Source organism: Macaca mulatta, chromosome X (assembly GCF_049350105.2).
Source record: "Macaca mulatta isolate MMU2019108-1 chromosome X, T2T-MMU8v2.0, whole genome shotgun sequence".
NCBI lineage: Eukaryota > Metazoa > Chordata > Mammalia > Primates > Cercopithecidae > Macaca > Macaca mulatta.
Genome location: NC_133426.1, coordinates 44,235,231 through 44,257,147, shown reverse-complemented (window position 1 = coordinate 44,257,147; position 21,917 = coordinate 44,235,231). Strand labels below are relative to the sequence as shown.

Sequence of the window (21,917 nt, the reverse complement as noted above, 5' to 3'; positions counted from 1 at the left end):
ATTTATTTATTTATTTATTTATTTATTTATTTATTAGAGACGGGGTTTCACCATGTTGGGCAGGCTGGTCTCAAACTGATCTACCCGCCTCGGCCTCCCAAAGTGCTGGGATTACAGGTGTGAGCCACTGCGCCCGGCCCAGTCCTGTGTTTTATTCACTTAACATTACTGTATAGCCTCAGTATTTTTCTTATTGCCTCATGTTTTTCAAAAACATCTTGCTGGTATCTTTATAATACTCCATGGAGAACGTAGATGTGCCGTAATTCACCAAGCTCTTCCCTTTTTGTTAACTCTTCAGGTCCCCTTATTCTACCCTTTTTTTTTTTTTTTTTTTTTTTTTAATGATAAAAAGCTGCAAAGAACATCTTTGCACATCTAATTTTTTTCTGTATTTTGGGTTGTTTCTTTGGACTACGTGCCAGGAAATGGAGTTCCTGAGAGGAGGTAGGAATTTTAAATTGGTTCCTCATAGCGTTACATTGCCGCAGAAGAATTGTACTAACTTAAAATCTCATCCATGATGAATGGTCCATTTAATAGGAGAAACACACACATAAACCTGATGCCTCGTTGTTATTTTAATTTGCACTTAATCTGACAGTTTCTTAGAGTGAACTTCTTTTTATTTGTTGACCTTCTCATGAATTTTGTTTATGCTCTTTTCCCATTTCTCTTTTAGGGTTAAAAAATTAATTTAAAAATGTTTATAAAATTAAAGTTTAGCCATATTTTCTAAAATTTTTTGTTAGCATGTTTTTGTTTATATTTTAGTATATCAAAGTTATAACTTATTTATGTAGTTAAATTTTAATTTTTAAAAATGTTTTCTTTCTCTTTTTCTCCCAAGCCTGCAATGTCATTCCTCCTTCTGAGGCTTGACACGTATTAATTTTTTTGGAAGGTGAAAGGTATTGATTTATTATATTTAAGCCAATACTTCATCTGATATTTGGGTTGGATTTTACAGGGAGCTATACACTGATGCTTTTCCAAGTTGGTACTTTTTTGATTATTGATATATGACTCCTCTTTCATTATGTGTTAAATTCCTGTTAATAGAGTCTATTTCCAGGCCATCTATTCTTTTACACCTACTATGTCTCTTGTTATTCTGGTATTGCACTACTTTAATAATTGAACTATTATATTAAGGTATAAAGTCTGAGAGAGCTGTATCTCCTTCGTTACACTCAAATTTTATAACTATCTTTAATAGGCTGAACTGTTTATTTTATCAGGTAGACTTAAAAAAATAATTCTAGGCCAGACCCGGTGGCTCACACCTGTAATCCCAGCACTTTGGAAGGCCGAGGCGGGTGGATCACCTGAGGTCAGGAGTTTGAGACCAGCCTGGCCAACATGGTGAAACCGTCTCTTCTAAAAATACAAAAGTTAGCTGGGTGTGGAGACGTGCACCTGTAGTCCCGGCTACTTGGGAGGCTGAGGCAGGAGAATCACTTGAACCCGGGAGGCAGAGGTTGCAGTAAGTCCAGGTCGCACCACTGCACTCCAGCCTGGGTAATAGAGTGAGACTTCATCTCATAAATAATAATAATAATGATAATAATAATAATAATAATAATAATAATTCTAAGTCCCTCCAAAATGACATTGAAATACCCACTTGAAAAGTTGTTTTAGTCTCTACTTATCCAGAATATACTTCACCTATCCTTTTAGTCAAGCTCTTCTATTCATGTATCTTCTAGTAAATCTTTTTAGAGTTTTATCTGGGTCAGAGTTTTTATTAAAACTATTTTTAAGTATTTTGTAATTTTTTATTATGAACATACTTTCCCCCCACTGTATGGTCTAGCTGGTTATTGCTGACACATAAGAATATTTTAAATTCAGGTATGGTTGTACTGAAATCTTTGTTAGTTTTTCAGCCTTTGTCTACATCATTATTTTATCTACCCATAATGATAATTTTTGTCTCTTTCTTGCTAATATTTTTACTTCATATCTTTCTACATTGTCAGTGCTTTTAAAAACAATATTAAATAATGATGCTAGTAGGGGCATTATTGTTCTGTTCTGATTTTGGTAGGCACATATTTTAATTAAGTATTATGTTAGATATTTAGGCTGTTGTTTTAAAGCAGATCCTTTTGTAATCTTGTTAAGGAACTACCCCTTGCATTTAAAAATGTATGTGGTAGGAAATGGTGTGAGATCATTATATATATGCTCATATTTCCTAATTGGGAAACATGTTGGCATCTGTGAGTAAAATGCTGTTTTTTTGTGTGTATAGGTGGCTTGTAACTGTTACAGACTATTGAATTCTGTTTGCTTGTATTTTACTTAGGATCTTTCTTCTATAAATCATAAGTAGTGAAAGTGCTCTGTAGCAGTAGTTCTCAACTCTCGCTTGCAGTTTGTAATCACTTGGGGAGCTTTAAAAATTACTGATGCCTAGGCCCACCCGGAGAGAATCTGATTTCTGTGTGTGTGTGTGTGTGTGTGTGTGTGTGTGTGTGTGTGTGTGTGTTTAGGGGATGGTGGATGTCTGTGGTCGGGGTGGGGATGCTGGTGGTGGGGACAGTGTGGCCAGTGCATCAGGATTTTTAAAAGCTCTATAGGTGATTCTAAGGTGTAGCAGGGTGGGAACTATTGTTTTACAGTTACTTTTTTTTCATGGTACATCTATTAGGCATAGGAATTCACCTTCGTAGCTTTCCATCTTTTTTTGGTATCCTGGGGAGTTATATAATTTGGTGATTTTCTTTTCCTTGAAAGTTTGAACAAATTCATTAGTAAATCATCCTGGTTGGAGGCTTTATTGGGGCAATTCTTTGGTTACTTTTTTTCACTTCTTACTTGGTTATTAGCGTATTCATTGTGTTTTTGATAAGTCACGGTTCGTACAGAACATCACTTATTTAATTGCAATTTTAAAATTCATTTTCATATGTTTGCATGATTATTATAAAATAATTTATCTTATAGTTTATATCTTATAATTACGTCTCTGTCATGCACAATCTCATTTCTCATTTTATTTATATTTTTCTTGCCGAGCTTTCTAAAATCTTATCTCTTTTATTTATTTAAAAAGTCCTTGGGTTTATTTATTGTAGTTGTTTTTCTTCTTTCAAATTTATATATCCATACTATCTTTTTTGCTTCCTGTTTTTCTTATGACAAATTTTTGCTTTTTCAAAACCTTTCGTTTGTTGTTTTGAGGTAGTCTCATTCTTTCGCCTGGGCTGGAGTGCAGTGGCACAATCATGGCTCACTGCAACCTCTGCCTCCTGGGTTCAAGTGATTCTCCTGCCTCAGCCTCCTGAGTAGCTGGGATTACAGGCATGCGCCACCAGGCCCAGCTAGTTTTTTTGTATTTTTACTAGAGACGGGGTTTCACCATGTTGGACAGACTGGTCTTGAACTCTTGACCTCAGGTGATCTGCCCGCCTTGGCCTTTCAAAAAGTGCTGGGATTACAGGCGTGAGCCACCGCGCCCGGCTTTAAAAGCTTTTGTTTGAATCATTGCTCACTGATTCTAAACTCTGGCTATGTTTCAGAATTATCTGGGGAGAGTAGGAAAGAAAAAGGTATTTTGTACTTGCCTATCTCAAGGTTCATGGTTGAGACCTCTATAACAAAAGACAGATTAACAAGAGAAAAGCACACAAATTTATTTAACGAAAGGTTGAGGAGACATGGAGGCTTCAGAAATGATCCAAAGAAACAGGAGAAAACTGTATTTTTGTGAACAGTCATGTAGAACTATGATTGGAGGACAAAAGGATATGATCTAATGGTAATAAACTGGGGGGAACTTACAATAGCAAGACTTGTTTGTGCAGATTTTTTTTCTTCATCCCTATGTGACACTCCTTTCCTCTGGTTATAGGGCAGGACACCTGTCACATGCGAGTCTATAGGGAAGGAGGAAGGGAGAAGGTCAGACAATGACCTTCCTAGGTTTTATGACCTGCCTCCAGGGAGAATGATGAGAAGGTCAGAGAGAACTTCCTGCTTCTACCTTTTTCTCAAATGCTAAGGTGCCATATGCCTCGGCATATTTGCTGAGGTAACATGTCCTGAACCCCATCAGTAGCTTTTAAAAAATAGTAATAGTCCCCTCCCCAAGGTTTTGATTTAATTTATTTAGGCAAGGTCTGAGTTTTTTGTTTGTTTGTTTGTTTGTTTTTCACGGAACGTCACTCTGTCGTCGCTCAGGCTGGAGTGCAGTGACGCAATCTCGGCTCACTGCAACCTCTGCCTCCCAGGTTCCAGTGATTCTCCTGCCTCAGCCTCCTGAGTAGCTGGGATTACAGGTGTCCACCACCGTGCCCAGCTATTTTTTGTATTTTTAGTAGAGATTGGGTTTCACCATGTTGGTCAGGCTGGTCTCAAACTCCTGACCTCAGATTATTCACTCACCTCGGCCTCCCAAAGTGTTGGGATTACAGACATGAGCCATTGTGCCCGGCCGGGTCTGGTCTTTTAAAACTTTTTTAAAGTTTCTAATGCGTAGCCAAGGCTGAGAATCACTGTTAGCGATTTATCCTGTCTCTCAGACTCTCAATTCTTTTATGTAATAATTTTAATCTATTAATTTACCCCAGATTGCAAATTTGCCTAGATCCTATAGGTTTGTATGGTCTTATATTTTATTATATACTTTTATAGGAATTTTATTTTATACATTTATATAAATTTTATCTTTATACTTTTTATATTTTTAAATTTATTTTTGGTACAATTATGAGGAGTGACAATTTTTGTTTATAGGTACATTATACACTTCTAGTTGTATCACTTTGTGATCAGTGAGTATAACTTGTGTAATTTTACTGTTTTTAAAATTTATTAAAATTTTTGTGAATTAGCATATAAGTTTCAGATATATTTCTGTAAATATATATATTGTCATGTATAAAGGAGCCATCCTCTATATGCAACACAAAATTTATTATCATTTATTTCCTTGATTATGGGACTTCATAATCATAAGAGAAACCATTGATTTAATAATAGCTTTTTCAGGAAGAGTAAGCAACATTGTATTAAATGTACACAAATTTTTATTGTCTACTAACATATAGAGCACGCATTTATCCTTACCATTATGTCCCTTTTATAGTATTTCACAATTTAAGTCTGAACCTTTTTCATAAAATCGAGCTTAAACATATTAAACTTGGACATGTGATGTTGACCTCTTTATAAAATGTTGAGGTTATTGAACATTGCCAATGTTTTGTCTTTCTTTCCTGATAGCTTCTCTAGAAATTCAGCTGTAAGTTTTTGACACTTAGATGTTTGGTTCCTGAAGTAATAGTCTTTCTGACTCACGTATTGGCCACATCAGCCTCCCCATTTTTAAAAATTATATGATTTATTCTAAGAGATTAGGCTTTGGCTTTTGCCTTACAGTTGCATGGTCTAGCCTGCAATGGACAACCTTCTCCACGCAATTATTTTTTGTGTCATACTGCATCAGACAACAATTATTTTCAAACATTTTAAGTGAAAATTAGGAATCTAGTGTTAAAATCCAGCTGTTTGGGATATGCAATGCAAAGCAAATAACTCAACTGACATGAAGATAGGATAGATCCTACTCTACAAAGCTAAATTTGCACCATACATCAAGTTGGAACTACTTGCCCATCAAAATGCATTCTTGATTGCTTTGAGATTCTTTTTGCTTTAATTGTAAGAAGATCCTGACTTCAGAAATATTAACATTTAAAATTTTTCCTTTGTAATGAGGAAATCATATACCTGTTATTTAAAGCTAATTGATTTCAGATTTCAGAGTTTTTTTCTTCTTCTTTTTTTCTTTTCTGTCACCCAAACTGGAATGCAATGGCATGATCATGGCCCACTGCAGCGTTGAATTCCTGGGCTCAAGCAATTCTCCTGCTTCAGCTTCCTGAGCAGCTTGGACTATGAGGCATGCACCACCATACCTGACTAGTTAAATAAAGAAAAATTGTTGGAGAGACGGGGACCCATGTGTCGCCCAGGCTGGTCTAGAACTCTTGGCCTAAAGTGATTCAGTCCTCCTGATGTAGCCTCTTAAAGTGTTGGGATTACAGGCATGATCCACTGTGCCCAGCCTAAGGTTTTATATCCTCTAGGCTAAGATTAAAATTCCAAATGCCTTGAGGATCAGGCAGGTAACCTCATATAATATAGGGTCTGCAGAGGCCTGTGGAGGACTGAAGATCACATGCCCCCACCAAATGATATATATATATTCTGTTTTCAAGAAAATTGCAGCAAATTACATCCTCTAGGACCTTATTTTTCTTTTTTATTTCTTTTCTTTTTTTTCTTTTTTCTTTTTTTGAGATGGCATCTCACTCTGTCACCCAGGCTAGAGTGCAGTGGCACAATCTTGGCTCACTGCAACCTCCACCTCGCCGGTTCAAGTGATTCTCCTGCCTCAGCCTCTTGAGTAGCTGGGATTACAAGCATGTGCCACCACACCTGGCTAATTTTTGTATTTTTAGTAGAGACGGGATTTCTCCATATTGGTCAGGCTGATCTCCATACCCCTGACCTCAAGTGATCCACCTGCCTCGGCCTCCCAAAGTGCTGGGATTACAGGCGTGAGCCACCGTGCCCAGCTTAGGACCTTATTTATCTAGTTTCTGCTTGATATCATAAGTGATGATAACACCTTACATCATAATTATGTTCCTATAAATTTTCATTTTTAACAGTTTTTATTTTAGGTTCTGTTTTCTGGATTCTCTGATACATCAAGTTCCATTGCAATTAGATCATTTATTTTTGCAAGATCACTTTTTAATCTATTTGGTGTCTCTCCTCTTACATTCTACTTTGCCACATTTTACAATTTCCTCTTCCTCTTCCTTTTTTATCTTTCCATCTCTACCTCATTCTGACTTGCTCTGTATCTTTCATGCTGGAGTTTGACAGCCCTGTATTCTCATGGGACCAGAATATGAAATATCACTCTGTCCCTCATCTGGACATATTGAAGCCCAACCTAAGATAATGTCTTTCCTTTTCTCTTTATTTCAATTTAGCATCCTTCTCTTTTAATGCATCATTTGATTGATAAATATTTAATGATTACATACATGACGGTTGACCTATGCCAGTTGTCAATTGACCTGTGCCAGTGCAGTCATTCACAAATTTATACTGGTAGCATTCAGTATATAGAGGGGGGTGAGAGCCAAGAATATTCTCTCTACACTTTCCTACTTGATTACAAAGAAAAAAAAATCTCAGATTAAATATTACCTACCCTGAAAGTTTGATGAAGCCCCAGCTCTTTCTCCTTTTAGGTGTTCTAACATCTTTTTTTCCTTAAAAAATTTTTTTTAAAAAAAATTATTTTTGAGACACAGAGTCTCATTCTGTCACACAGGCTGGAGTGCAGTGGCGAGGTCGTAACTCACTGCAGCCTCAATCTCCTGGGCTCAAGCGATCCTCCCACCTCAGCCTCCCTAGTAGCTGAGACTACAAGTACATGTAACCATGCCTGGCTAATTTGTAAATTTTTTTGTAAAAACAGGGTCTCATTATGTTGCTCAGGCTGGTCTTGAACTCCTGGGCTCAAGTGATCCTCCTGCCACAGGCCTGGGCCACTGTACCCAGCTCCCTCCCTCTACTTTTTAAAAGTTGAAATATAATTCACATAACAAAAACTCACCATTTTAAAGTGTCCAACATGACTCAGTGTCTAATATCTTTTTTTTAACAGAGGTAAAATTCACGTAACATAAAATTAACCATTAGCCATTTTAAAGTGCAATTCAGTGACATTTAGCATATCCACAAGGCTGTGCAACCATCACATCTATCTAGTTCCAAGACTTTTTTGTCACCCCAGAAGGAAACTCTATACTTGTCCAACAGCATCTTATCTGAAATGTTCACTCAATACAAATGTGACAGCATTCTAGCAATGGGGTTTAGCTAACCTAATTGGAGTCAGGCCAGACAAATTCCTTAAGAAAGCAGCTGAACATAGGACTATTTGGGAATGAAGCCAAAGGTGCCATTTTGAAGGGAGTAGATCTCTGGGCTCATCAGACTCTTAGAACCTGTTCCTGTAAGGACAGTGCCTGGTTAGTATTTGTAACTGGTATGTGCATTTTGAATATAATCATTTCACTAAAATTTATTTCTAACATCACTTACGGCAATTGACAAAGCTTCTTATGTTGATCAGAGAATAAGCTACTGAGGCATTTTGTTAGCTACTTCTGAAGTGTGGGCTTCTGATAAAAATTTGCTAAGCACTCCTGGAGTATATATTCTTAATTAGGTTAACTGACCACCACCCCTAGAGGGTAGATTGCATCTAACAGACTCACTCATATATATCATATTGTCCACATTAAATAACCCTGGAGTTACATCATATGCACAGTTAACTTTTGCAACTTCAATTATAAAAATTGATCAAAAGCGAGAAACACAGAGAATATTTAAATGGAGCTCTCACAGAGCTTGAGCCACAGGTCAAGCTTGAAATGGTAGCCTGAATCTACTTTTCCCACAGTTGTCCTCAGTTACCTTGTCGTGCTCAGTGTGTGAGCAGGATGCCATATTAAGAATGTTTCCAATGGTTAAAGATATATATTATTCATACAACATGGCACCTAAGCATAAAGAAATGATTTTAACTGGTCTTCAACTGAAGAAGCAGGCAGTCATCTGCTTCAATATGGGAGAAAAATGGGCTGTGTTTTACTTTACTGAGAGGCACAGTTTTCTAAAGTAGTTAAGGAATTTTCAAAGATATTTTTGACTATCTCTGAATTTTACCATAACTGCTTTAGAATCCACCTGTCCTTCCCTTCCTTATTCCCTACCGCCCCCATACAAGATGAGTCTGAGTCTAGCATTGGGCTAGGCTCCTTGAGGTTCCCGAAGTGTAAGGTGGCGTCTCCAGGGCATTGGATGAATTTCAGATATGCCTGCTTGGATTGCCTGAAGGCAAGCAATCGTCTGGACTAACAGTCAGGATAATTTTATGCCAGAACCAAGGCAGCTTTGTGTTATTGTTAATGGGGAAAAAATGACAAAACTTATTCATCTTGTGAGAAAGAATATTTTGTCTCTATAACACATACATTTAGAATCCCACTGTGAAATCCCAAAGGCAGACTCTAGTTCAGTTTATGGTAGAGCTGAACGATGGATGTATTACTTGAATATCATTTCCTTGTTCTAACCAGATGGTGATAAAAGTATAAAATAATCTTTATGTATTGTATCTTAGATTGTATATCCATTCGCATAGCTGATGTGTAGAATGTCTTCTTGGAAAAATTCTCTCTACTTTTTTCTTTATATTAACAAAAAGTATGCACGCAGCTGCTATGTTGATTTTAAGTTTGCTGAATTTTCTTTTCATTTCTTAGTTTCTAATTATGATTCCAACAGGTATTATCTTTTGATGCCTATTTGGAAGAGGAAGTACCTGATAAAAGCCAAACCAACTACAGAATAAGATACTACAAAATCTACTTCTACCCTGAAGATGACACAATACAAGTAAATGAACCAGAGGTGAAAAATAGTGGATTGCTTCAAGGTATCTATTTAAAGCAGAGTTATGGTTCCTTCACTTCTGACTCCTGCCTTTATATACTGCCTGCCTTTAGCTTTTCAAAAGACTGCGTGCTACTGTTTGGGCTGTCTAACCTGCTGGCAATGGTGAATATAAACATGCCATTAGCATGTAGTTATTGATGGTGACTTACCAGCTTTCTACTCTCTGCACCTCAACATTGGCTGGGTCTCTCACTCCTCTGTGGCATATTTGTATCCTTTCAGGTACTGTTCTGGTATGAGTAAACTCTCCTGTGCCTTTAACTTTTTCCTCAAACCCTTTGGTCACTTTGCCGTGAGCAGATCACTTCCTTCGCAACACCATTAGGGGAGAAGAGAAAGCTGTTCTCTACTGCAGCTTCCAGATTGGCATTCTCTTCTTTCTTGAATTTACTGTATTTGTTTCAACCACCCCCTCCTCATCCTCATACCTGGTAACTACAGACTTCAATGGTACCTCACCAGAGAGTCATTGTTCCTTCACCCTGTGTATGCCAGTCATCTTTGTCCATACTCCTCTCAGCCACAGCTAAGAGTTAACTCTGTGATGTGGCCACCAGAGAAGCTAATCCTATGTTGCATTAAGTATGACAGAGATCAATGGAGGTGACTGTTTTCTTCTGTTTGTGCTGTGGGTCCTTCTCTTGGGATGCTGCTGAGTTCTGGTTGACTTCAGGGGACAGCAACTACGACGGTGAAAGAACTGAACATTTGCCATGTGCAAGACCGAATAGTGAAAAGGGATATTTGTCTGTAATGGGGAGACTCAAGTGTGCTTGATAAATGTCCTCAGGAATCTAAAGGTGTCATGTGGAGAAGGGGTGACCTTATTTCTGTATCTTCATGTCTTCATGGATGGGACCTAGGGATCAGAGTTCAGGTCAATAAGAGGAAGAACTTTCTGGCAGAGAGCTGCTGGAAGTTGTAGGGAATGGACTTGGATAGGGTTGGGGTTAGGGGTCTGGTGTAGGGGCGGAGGAGAGGAGAGTCACAGACTTGTTTGTTCCCTCGTGTAAATAGATGGCCCTGGGGGCAGGTCAGGGGTTGTTTTTCACCGACAGCCTGCTAGAAGTATGAGACGATTTGAGTGTTTGTTTGGTCGCTGGTGTAAATGACCTTTCAGGGTACTTAGTTCCTTGAGGAGCTGATTCTTGGGTGTGTTGTTGTTTCTTTGCCTTTTAGAGTATTGCCACCTCCAGTATCTCAGTCTCTGAAATTGTCTTCTCTAACTACAATCTCTACTCCTTTTACTTTCCCCACTTGCTCATAACTACCATCCCTGTTCTTCAGTCTCCTGGAAAAACATATCCTGAATATGTCCATGTCTTTCTATCTCCTTCTCTACCATCCTCATTCAAGTTACCCTCATCTGTTGACTAGAGGAATGGAATATCTGCCTAATGTGGTCTCCCTGTTTCCATTCTTGCTCCTCCTACAATCTCTTCTGTATGCGGCAGGGAGAGTGTTATGTGGGATGTCACCTATATGCAGTGGTGGCCTTTGAGAATTATACATGCAGGCTGTCCCAGAGGCCACAAAACACAAGGCTTATGGATCACATTAAAATCCATGAATCACATGATACATTAAAGTAATTTAAAACACATGATGAGAAACAAGAGGGAAAGAGATAGGGTAGGTTCACACACTTGGGACAGGGTACAAGTAGGCAGAAGGACCATACTGCCTGAATCCTGGCATCAGCAATGGTTCTGTCTCTGCTTCACTAACCTTCCCTGCTACTAGTATGGTTTGGAGACCAGAATTGAGGGTCAAGCAAGTAGAACCACAGACAGAAAAGGGGCCTCGGGCTGAGGGCACACACTTGCTCTGTTGGAGAGATGCAGGGAGAAGTGTGCCTGGCCATGGCTGTAGCTTGTCAATAAGCCTGCTGAATAGTCTTGGGTTTTGTTTGTGTTTCTTGGGCAGAGGTCACATGGGGCCAAAATGGGTGTCACCGATGAATGAGTGGCCAAATTGAGGCCTCATAAATATTGGGTGCTCATGAATATTTAGTGTCCCTTCTATATTTAACATATCATGAATATTTAGAGCCCAGGTGCCTCATGTATATTTACGACCTACTGAAGATCAGTTATCTTTTGGTTTTGCCATCCCTTTCTTTCTATGTTTAACATGCCCATGCTCTACTTAGCCTACCTTCCTATTGTTATTTAACACATCTCATGATTTCTGCCTATGTTGAACAAATTTTGCTTTCTAATTACTAATCTAGGCCTGAGGGCTCTGTATTGATGTACCACAATGAGTACAAGGGGGAGAAGCAGGGATTTGAGGGCCATGGGCTCTGAGAATAAGGTGGTCATACAACCTCATTACATGTGCAGAAGACTTCCTTCAATGCTCATGAGATTGAGGTTTTTCTCAGAGCGTGGCTTCATCATGTCTGGTGGTTGGAATAATGAATTTGGAGCCAGCCAGCATTGCCAAGAAGTGTTTGTTGGATGCCTACTCTGTGTCAGGCACTGTGCTGTGTTTTGGGAAAATGGACAAAAGGACTGAGTCCCATCATAGCCCTATCTCATGGAGCAATAATAGGCCACCAGATTGGAAAGGAAAGGGAGCAAGGCCACCAGTCCAAGAGTTTTGCAATTGTTCAGGCTAGAAATGCTGAGTGTCCAAACCAGGACAATGATTGTAGGAACAGAAAATTAGGGAAGGATTTGAGAGACATTTGGTTGGCAGAGTTGATAGGCATTGGCCTGTGATTAAATACAGAGAGTGAGGAGGGGGAATATCTAATGAAAAAGTGCCTACCTTATCATTATCTCATTTAATCTTCTGATGACCATCTAAAATAGTTATTGTCACTGTCAGCTTTTACAGAAAAGGAAACAGGCGTAGGGAGGTAGTTTGCTCAGTCTGTTTTGCATTGCTCTAAAGGAATACCTGGGGCTGGGTAATTTATAAAGAAAAGAGGATTATGTGGCTCACAGTTCTGCAGACTGTACAAGAAGCATGGTACCAGCTTCTGCATCTGGTGAGGCCTCAGGAAGCGTTTACTTGTGGTGGAAGGTGAAGGGAGAGCAGGCGTGTCACATGGCAAGACGGGGAGCAAGAGAGAAAGGAGGGGATGCTGGGCTCTTGTTAACAATCAGATTTTACGGTTACCAACAGAAAGAACTCACTCATTACTGCGAGGACAACACAAAGACATTCATATGGGATCCACCCCCATGACCCAAACACCTCCCAGCAGGCCCCACCTCCAACATTGGGGATCACATTTCATCATGAGATTTGGAGGGGACAAATATCCAAACTGTATCGGCCTCAGAGGTCTCTGTGGTTGAGTCATGATACCTTTATAAAGCCCAGGAGCACAGAGCAAGAAACAGGATTGGGGTTTGAAGCTGGGGTATGTTTCAGGGCATGAGGCCTTTGAAGGGGTGTTAGGACATCTGTGTGGTGATGTCCCTCCAGGCAGGTGGAAACTTGGGATGTGTTTTCAGGAAAAAAGTGAAGACTAGAAATGGAGATTGGGAATCAGAGGTGCCCAGATCATGACCAGGCTATTCTACCATGTTAGAGGAGAGCCACTGGTGAGGTGACGGAAAGAGAAAGAGAATTCAGTTTAGTGTCTCTACTTGGTTTTACTAGTGGTGGGAAAAGAGGAAGATTAGTATGAGGAGGTATTATGAGCTGTCCTCATTGTTCTTTGTGTTCCAACTGACACACTGTCCACTCCCTGGCCATTTTATTTGGTGAATTTGGCTTAATGGTAAATCTTTCAGGAAATAGGGAAATACCTTAACATTTTAAAAACAGGTTTTCACAAATTTTAAGGTTAAAAGTGTGACATTTTACAAAGAGACAAGAGGTTTTAGATTCTTTAGGGTCATTTAAAACATATAAGGCAGTTTTTAAAGAGTGGCGAGAATGCATTAGAAAATGGTTGAAGATTATTTAGGAACAAAGAATTTACAATTTATAATTTCTGTGGATATCTATTTTACTTATGTGTATTTGATTATGTAATAGTATTGCTGTAGCAAAAAAAAATTCTTACAGGTTTTTATCGAAACATTTTGTTCTGATATTCTGTAACTAAGCTCTGCTTATTTTCTGATTACTTTACCACCATGACACCAAACTTGCAAAAATGATAGACTGGAGGTCACAGGACACCGCAGGCCTGGGTTAGTGACTTGCATTATTGTTTTCATTATTACCTTTCAAGTGAAAGCTCATAATCCTATAGCTCACTGGCTCCTGTCCAGTTCATCTTAGTTTTATTAAACTATCCAAGAAGAAATATGAAATGTGACTTCTTTTAGAATCTTGGAAAGGCTTTTATTAAGACTTCAATTCTTTCAGACTCTTGATTTCAAATCTCACATAGGCAGATTCCAAAGGCAAGCCGAAGATAGTCATAATGATGTACTTGAAAATCATTCTTGTGTAAGGAGGGAGGAATGCTATCATAAAGGCTCAGGAAAAAAAGACCTGAGTAAAAGACAATTTTAAAGTCTCTGGAAATTTTCCGAATTTTTTATTGGTTCACTGTGGTCAGGACATTTCCCTGTGTGAAGACACAGCTCAAGAGTTGTGTATAGAATACACAGTAATCACGCTGCGTAATGACATTGAATTTGTTAGCAGAGTAGAGAAATTTGGAAGGCTGTAGCAAATCCTGTAGAAAGCAAACATGAATAACACTCTGTCACCAAGCTTTGTTTAGAGAGAAACCAGTCTCTCTTGAAATATTTAATATGAGAATTCTTGTTAAGGAAGGTCTATTTGGACTGCAGATAGTTTGAAAAATCATTTAAATGCCTTCTTCGAGCTTTTCTAAATTAAGTGATTGGAAAAAAGAAAACACACTTAATGAGCCAGTGGTTCAGATGTCAGTGGGACAGGGTAGGTAGTGTTTCTTGCAGTTGTGACGAGTGGCCTGGGCTTGCTTTCCATGCATCTGGGCCCTGGGAAGAGGCAAATGGTCAAGATTAGGTGCTGTGCATTGATGGTCTTCCTGTCACTTCCATAGGATTTTGATATTTTCTAAATGAATTTGGAGGTCAGATGCATTTGTTTCTTGTGTGACCATTTGAAAATTTGTGCAACTGGAGGAATTATAACCCTCCCCTGCTCCCTTTTAGTTACCTCTATTATCATGTAACTTTTTACAGTGGGGGGAGTTTGGAATCAGCCAGAAACAAAAGAGGCATCTATTAGCATGGTACCAAAATAGGCATTCATGCAGCTTCTAATCAGAACAACATATTTTTAATATTCACAAGTTCTTGTTGGCAAGGAGATTTGTGTGTGTTATGAGTCAAGAAAGCCAGTGTTGCACTTCAAGGCTTGCTTTCATTTCTTGCCAGGACATCACTCTCTTTTCGGTTAGATGTGTTATATTTATAGAATGTGTTGCTTTTCTGCTGGAATGTAGTTAAAACAACATTATATCAAGCCAAGAATGTCAGAGGTTAACCCAGTAGTTTTACCTCTAATTGTCTAGCAGAATAATTGTCAGTTAAATACACCAAGTCCAGACTAATCTGTGCTAAAGAAAGCATAATGATTAGAAATGTGCCATGATTTTCTTTTATGGTCTATATCAGTTGTTCTCAGTTGAAAGTGATTCTCAGAATCTCCTAGCCCATCCTAGAATTTTTTCTTCTGTAGACATGGGGTCAAGAACTGGCTTCCCTGTGGTTCTTAGTTCATCTTAGTTGAGAACACTGATTTCCACTAATGACTTGTTTTGGCCCCTTAAAAAGGTAGTATTTCTTATATATATTTTTATTACTCTAAGATAATCTACTTGATCAAGCAAATGTAATCACACAAAATAGAAGTCATTCATTCATATGCCATTCACTCTTATTGGGCATATACTGTATTTAGGTATTATATCCCATAAAGTGGTGGAGGGGTGGTGGGAAAGTTGCCAGATGAAGTATAAGATACTCAGTTATATTTGAATTTCAGGTAAGCAGTGAAGTTTTTAGTATAACTATGTCCCAAATATTGCATAGGACATAGTTATATTAAAGAATTTGGCTGGACATGGTGACTTACACCTGTAATCCCAGCACTTTGGGAGGCGGAGGTGGGCTGATAACTTGAGGCCAGGAGTTTGTAGACCAGCCTGACCAACATAGCAAAACCTCGTCTCGACTAAAAATATAAAAATTAGCTGGGCGTGGTGGCACATGCCTATAATCCTAGCTACTCAGGAGGCTAAGGCAGGAGAATCACTTGAATCCAGGAGGCGGAGATTGCACTGAGCTGAGATCACACCACTGCACTCCAGCCTGGGTGAAAAAAAAAAAAAAAAAAAAAAAAAGAATTCTTCGTTGTTTATCTGGAATTCAGATTTCACTGAGCAGCCTATATTTTAATTTGCTAAATCTGGTGACCCTAGAGGGTGAACACTGGGGAGGGAACCAGGTACCTGAGGGATCAGAGGAGGAAAAGCCAGTATCCACTAGAGAAGCTGGCATTTGAATGGTACCTCAAAAGTTTCTCTAGATAAAGATGGAAGAGAAAGGCAGAATAGTCAAAAGGAGCAACATGAGATAAAGTGGTGGGACAATAAATTGGGAAGTATTTGGGAGCAGATCATAGATTGAATAGGGAAAACTGGGCAAGAAGGTGGTCATGCAAGAGGACATTAAAGCATCTGTTATTTTGGTGCTTATTCAGTGGCTAAGGGGGAGATGCATAGGGTTACTGTTTCTTATTGTGAGCAGAAATGTGGAATTTTAAACTTCTTACTCTTGTGCTGCGAGGTGGGTGCCAGGTTATGTATATAAAAATAGTTATTCTTGTGAAACCAAAACTCTAAAGGTAACATGTTAGAAAAATAAAAGTAAAAGTATACAAGTCATTTTAGTGGAGGAATATAGTAAGCACAAGAGGAAGAAAAGATTCTGTTATGTGTGATTGTGGTTAAGGCTCTTAGTATTTTTAGGGCACTGTAGATGGGATGACAAGTGGCAATTGCAGTTATATCTTCATTTACCTAAGAAATATCTGCCTCTAGACTTGGGTGTACTCTAAGTCTGCAGCATTACTAAAATGAAATTAACATACTTAAATTAAAATAGAGGTGACCTAGGTGCACTGGCTCACGCCTGTAATCCCAGCACTTTGGGAGGCCGAGGCAAAAGGATTGCTTGAGGCCAGGAGTTCAAGACCAGCCTGGGCAACAAAGCAAGACTCTGTCTCTACAAAAAATAAAAAATTAGCCAGGCGTGGTGGTGCATGCCTGTAATCTCAGCTACTCGGGAGGCTGAGGTAGGGAGGGTCGCTTGAGCCTGGGAGGTTGAGGCTGCATTGATCCATGATCATGCCACTGCACTGTAGCCTAGGCAACCATGTGAGACCCTGTCTCAAATAAATAAATAAATAAATAAAAAATAAAATAGAGGTGAGAATTTGGAGTCTTAATTCTGGAAGGTGAATTCCAGAAAAGTAAATTTAGTAGTATGAGCAAAGATCTAAGGCAAGTCCCAACTGAATAACATGAAAACACATTAAACATAAATGGATATATGGTCACTTTGATCTAAACCACAGGGAAATGTTAAAAAGTTAAAGCTTGAAAAGTATAGCCTGATAGCAGGGCTTTTACAAAGGAAGAGAGATATAAAACATGAAGATGAAGAAAAGCTGGAAAGCAGGCATCTGATCCCTGGACATGTGTCCTAATAGTCTTTATGGGGCAGTTAAGATAAACACCCGAAAATTTAAAGGGCAAATACAGTGCTTTAGTTGTTTTTCTATTTTGTAACAATATCTTTATTTATCTACCTTGATGATTTCACTTGCTCTTCAATGTGGGCCAAGGACATGATATCCTGCCCATTTCTTTGACATCCCAGAACAAATTCCTGCTGATGGAGTTTCTGCCATTTATCGTGGAAGACTAAAAACATACAAATTCTGATAATTAGAAATTTTAATTCTCAAAGGACACAGTTCAGAAACCCTATGAATATGTTATTGAAAGCTCTCATGTGCAACTGTACATTTCGAATGGCCCACATTGGTTTTCTGATTAATATGGAATTGTGACATTAGATTTTTGGTTATCAAAACTTTACTGTTAGTGTTAGACCTGCCTTTTCTTTCTAACTCATGGGTATTCAGGACTCAGGACTCTTTTTTTTAACACCAAGAACTTCCCTAGCCTTTTCTGAGAAGTATCTAGTGAGAGAAGTGTAGCGGCTAAGAGAAGGAAGAGTTGGGGGGGCTTGAAATCTGCAGGCTCCTGCAGGCAAGTCACCTGGTGGGGCAGGCCCTGCAGGGTGCATTGCCATAGCAGTGGGTGGGCATCTCTGGAAACTTCCCCTTAGAGCAGAGAGGCTGTTCTTTCAGAAGAGCAGCTTCATCATCTCTCTTTTCTTTTCATGGTGGCTGGTAGCTCTTTTATCCATTTCCATCCTGTTATGCCTATGGCTCTTCCTCCTCAAGTCATATGTAGCTGCAGTACAGTGAGATAGAGCTCAGGGCAAACTATGGAAAGTAATGGTATTTAGTTAGAGTCTGAAAGCCCAACTTCAAGATCTTTTACTGCCATTTGTTAGGGCATGACCTTGGGCATGGCATTTAACCACTCTGAGCTTTGGTTTTCTCATCCTTAAACTGAGTATTCATATTTCATGTATTATCTGCTTTATAGAATTATTGAGGATTAAATGAGAAAATGTAAGTGGAAGTTTATCCTAGGGCTATGATGATGATTGTGATTAGTATTATTTAAAAGTCCAGTGGGTGGGCCAGTTTTTCCCATCTAGAAAAATATAGGACTCCTGTTCAAAGTCTTATGGAACAAAAATCATCACTAACTTGCTTATTTGAATTTCTATAATGAAGTAAAAATTCAAGATAGATGGAATTTTTGAAGAAGCTCCTGACTGTTGAATAATTCTTATATATTTTAAAAACTGTCACAATATAAGTATTTTTAAAGTAGTATATAATGGTTCCTGAAAATACCTGAAATGCCCATCCTTTTATACATGTTTAAGTATGCAATTTGTTCTAAATGTCTAATCGTGAATGATTAAATAATTTGCATGCTGTTTTCAGTGCTATGAATTAAAGACTAATTGAAGTATAATTTTTTTGCAGTAAAATTATATCATCTTTTATGTAGTACATTTAAAAATATTCTAGGCCGGTTCTAATTTTATAGTTTTATTATTTTAATTTAATGCACCAAGTAATTAAAAATTGCTACAAAGAAAAGAAGCCAAAAATGATTTTAGTTAATTTCCCCTCAACAGAGTGAAAAGATGATAAGTAGAATAATGGAAGAGAGCCCAACACAGTTCCTGGCACATAAAGATATTCATTAAATATTCCTTAATGAATAAGGAATGACTAATTTCTAAGTGGCTCTAGACTTTGAGAAAAGGCACCATTTTCAGTGCTGTATAAAATACAAAGAAGATAGGTTGACATCTTCATATTAAAATACCTCCATGCAGAGTTCCCACAAGCCAATTTTTATTGAATCATTAGATCCACAGTTTGCTCTGCTTTCCTTTTTCTCTTTGTTCTTGGAGTAGATTCTCAGGCCTAAGTCAGTTACAGATATTGAGAGACAATTCTCCATGGGTATCATGCATTTCTGTATCTCTTGCAAGCAGAGGCACTGACTTCTCTTTGTTCTGGACTATCTCTTCAAGGATGTTTATATAGCAAGTAGCTGTGGAAGACAAAAATAATCTCTCCCTCTGGAGCAAAGTATAGGTTTGCTTATAGCCTTGGAAGATAGAGGCTTAGTGTCTCCTTCCAGAATAAAGTCTAATAAAGATAGTAGCTCCCTCTGAGATAAAGAGCAGGGATGCTTATTGCTATTTATAGAAGATTTGGGTTCCCTAAGCTAAGGGTTCCTCTCCTGTAACGTAACCCACTGCATGTACAAATGTTACCTGGCCCTTATTGTGTCATCCTGTGGGAATTGGGGCTTAGGAAACTGGAACAAGAAATGCTGATATTCAGGCTACTCTTACTGCTGTTGATTAATAAACTGCCTTTTGTCTCTGACCAAGGCACCTTCTGTCTTCTACCAGCATCCGTGAAACTATGGAAGGCTAACTTGTCATCTTGCAAGTAGGATAAAATCTCAAACCCTAAACAATTCTTTTTTTTTTTTTTTTTTTTTTGAGACAGGGTCTCGCTCTGTTGTCCAAGAGAGAGTACAGTGGTACGATCATGGCTAACTCTAGCCTCAACCTCCTGGGCTCAAGCAATCCTCCCACCTTTCAGCCTCCCGAGTAGCTAGGACCACATGTGGGCACCACCACACCCAGCTAATGTTTTTTTTAATTAATTTTTTTTTCTTTTGTAGAGACAGAATTTTGCCATGTTGCCCAGGCTGGTCTCAAACTCTTGGGCTCAAGCAATCTGCCTGTCTCGGCCTCCGAAAGTGGTGGGGTTACAGGCATGAGCCACTGTGCCTGGCCCCTAAACAATCCTGGACAACAGATTGCAGCAATATTTGGGTAACTTGGCTGGTATGGTGTGGTGTAGTTGATACACTCATGTAGGCAAGGAACCCTTTTACCTCCAGTGGCTGACCACTCTTTTGGATATACGTGGGGACCCTGGGAACATATTCTCCAGCCACCATGAGGAGAAATGAATGGGCATCAGGGCTGGAAGTAGAAGATGGGATGAGACCTAGAACTTTTGGCGCAGAGCACTGGCTAGAACTATGAAGACTCTGATAAAACTTGAGGTAGTGCTTGGGTGGAGGTGGACAGAGGCTATAGAGGAAGGAGGAGGAAAAATAGGTTGATAGAGGAAAGAAGATTCCATGAAACTTCACAGCAGCCAAAAGTCATTCATCCTTATTGAAACTTCTAAGTCAGTGTTGGCACCTATCATTCCAAAGCTTATTAGCTTTTTTTTTTCTTTTTTTTTTTTTGAGCCATGAGTACACATTTTTGTGAGTACTCTGCATTGGTGCCTTAATGCCTTGTTGAGTATGCCCACATTGAGTGCTTGCTGGTGGCTGAATGTGAACAGGCTTGTTCTGGGAAAAGACATAATGGCAGCGTCTGGTATTTTTGGTCATTCTGCCTATGTCCCCTTTCCTTCATCCCCCATCCTCACCCTAGTCTTTATGGTTTATTAAAATACTTCCCAGCTACCACTTAGGCAACTCTAACCACGTGCAAGGCTGGCCACAGAGCTCTGAACCTCAGAAGTCTCAGCTCCTTCTGACTCCCTCAGAGTTGGAACGTGCTAATGCTGCTTCCTGGAATGAGCCCTTTGCCCAGTTTTCTGTTGCGGGAAAGTATTTGGCGTTGTTAGTGAATGTGCTGCATCTTCTTACTTGATAGCCACATGATAAAACAGTTGTATTTTCTTTCATGCCATAGGGACTTCTATCCGGCGTCATCGGATTACTCTCCCGCCTCCTGATGAGGATCAGTTTTATACTGTGTATCATTTTAATGTCGGCACAGAGGTTGTCTTCTATGGTCGGACATTCAAGATTTATGATTGTGATGCATTCACAAGAAACTTTTTGAGGAAAATAGGGGTCAAAGTGAATCCCCCAGTACCATGTCCGGAAGATCCTTACATGAAGATTCGGAGAGAGGTAAGGAATTGACGTGCATTGAGTTCTTGTCTTCAAAATAAAAATTCCTTTGGAAAGTCAGTAAAGGGTATTTGTACTCCTGATGCAGATGTCAAAGACCTTTTAGGGCCATAGTTATTCCAGTTGTTTTGTTATTCTTTGGGCCAGAGGGAAGGCTGAGTGTTAGCCACAGAGCAGGAATGACTTCCTCACTGCCTCACCCCAATTCTCTCTGTGGAGAGTCTCTCTTTCAGGTAGTAGGAGTCTTCAGTGAACTGCACAGGTGAGACAGTTTCTAGACACCCACAACTGGCTTTGTGGTCACTGATGGTGTATGAATTGTATCCACACTTCCTTGGCTTGTGTTTTTGCATTTTAGTTGCCTAACTGGCTAGAAAGATCTTTGCTTCTATACTAGTGATTTAGTGAACCAAGCCTTGGGTACACCTTTTTACTTCCCCCTAGGAAATTCCAGGTCCTCTTAGGGTGGCATTGGAATGCCGAGATGCTCTGGAAGAATAAGGAGGACCATGATTCTGGTGTACCCCCTTTAGGAAATGATATTTGTGTACAACGTCTGACCCCAGCTAGGGTAAGGGAGTAAAGACTCAATATTTTTAGTATTATTTTTGTCTTCCTATGTTTTAAACAGTCCCTGGGCCCAAATTCTGTTTTCTAGAAGAATTTGAACACTCACAGGGGTAGAAGGTGGCACACCCAGCTAATCTCTTTGCTGGGACTGGATCGCAAATCTCTTGACTCTTACCCTGATTTCCATCATCATCAC

At 39.1% G+C, this 21,917-nt stretch overlaps 1 protein-coding gene across 1 annotated transcript in view; it reads left to right on the top strand.

Moving 5' to 3' along the window:
• EFHC2 (EF-hand domain containing 2) overlaps positions 1 to 21,917 on the top strand; it is a 197,292-nt gene that overhangs the window by 61,245 nt on the left and 114,130 nt on the right. The window contains exons 3-4 of the mRNA XM_077988768.1: positions 9,394 to 9,544; positions 20,928 to 21,151. Of these exons, the coding sequence (XP_077844894.1) occupies positions 9,394 to 9,544; positions 20,928 to 21,151 (375 nt within the window). The remainder of the gene's footprint in view (positions 1 to 9,393; positions 9,545 to 20,927; positions 21,152 to 21,917) is intronic.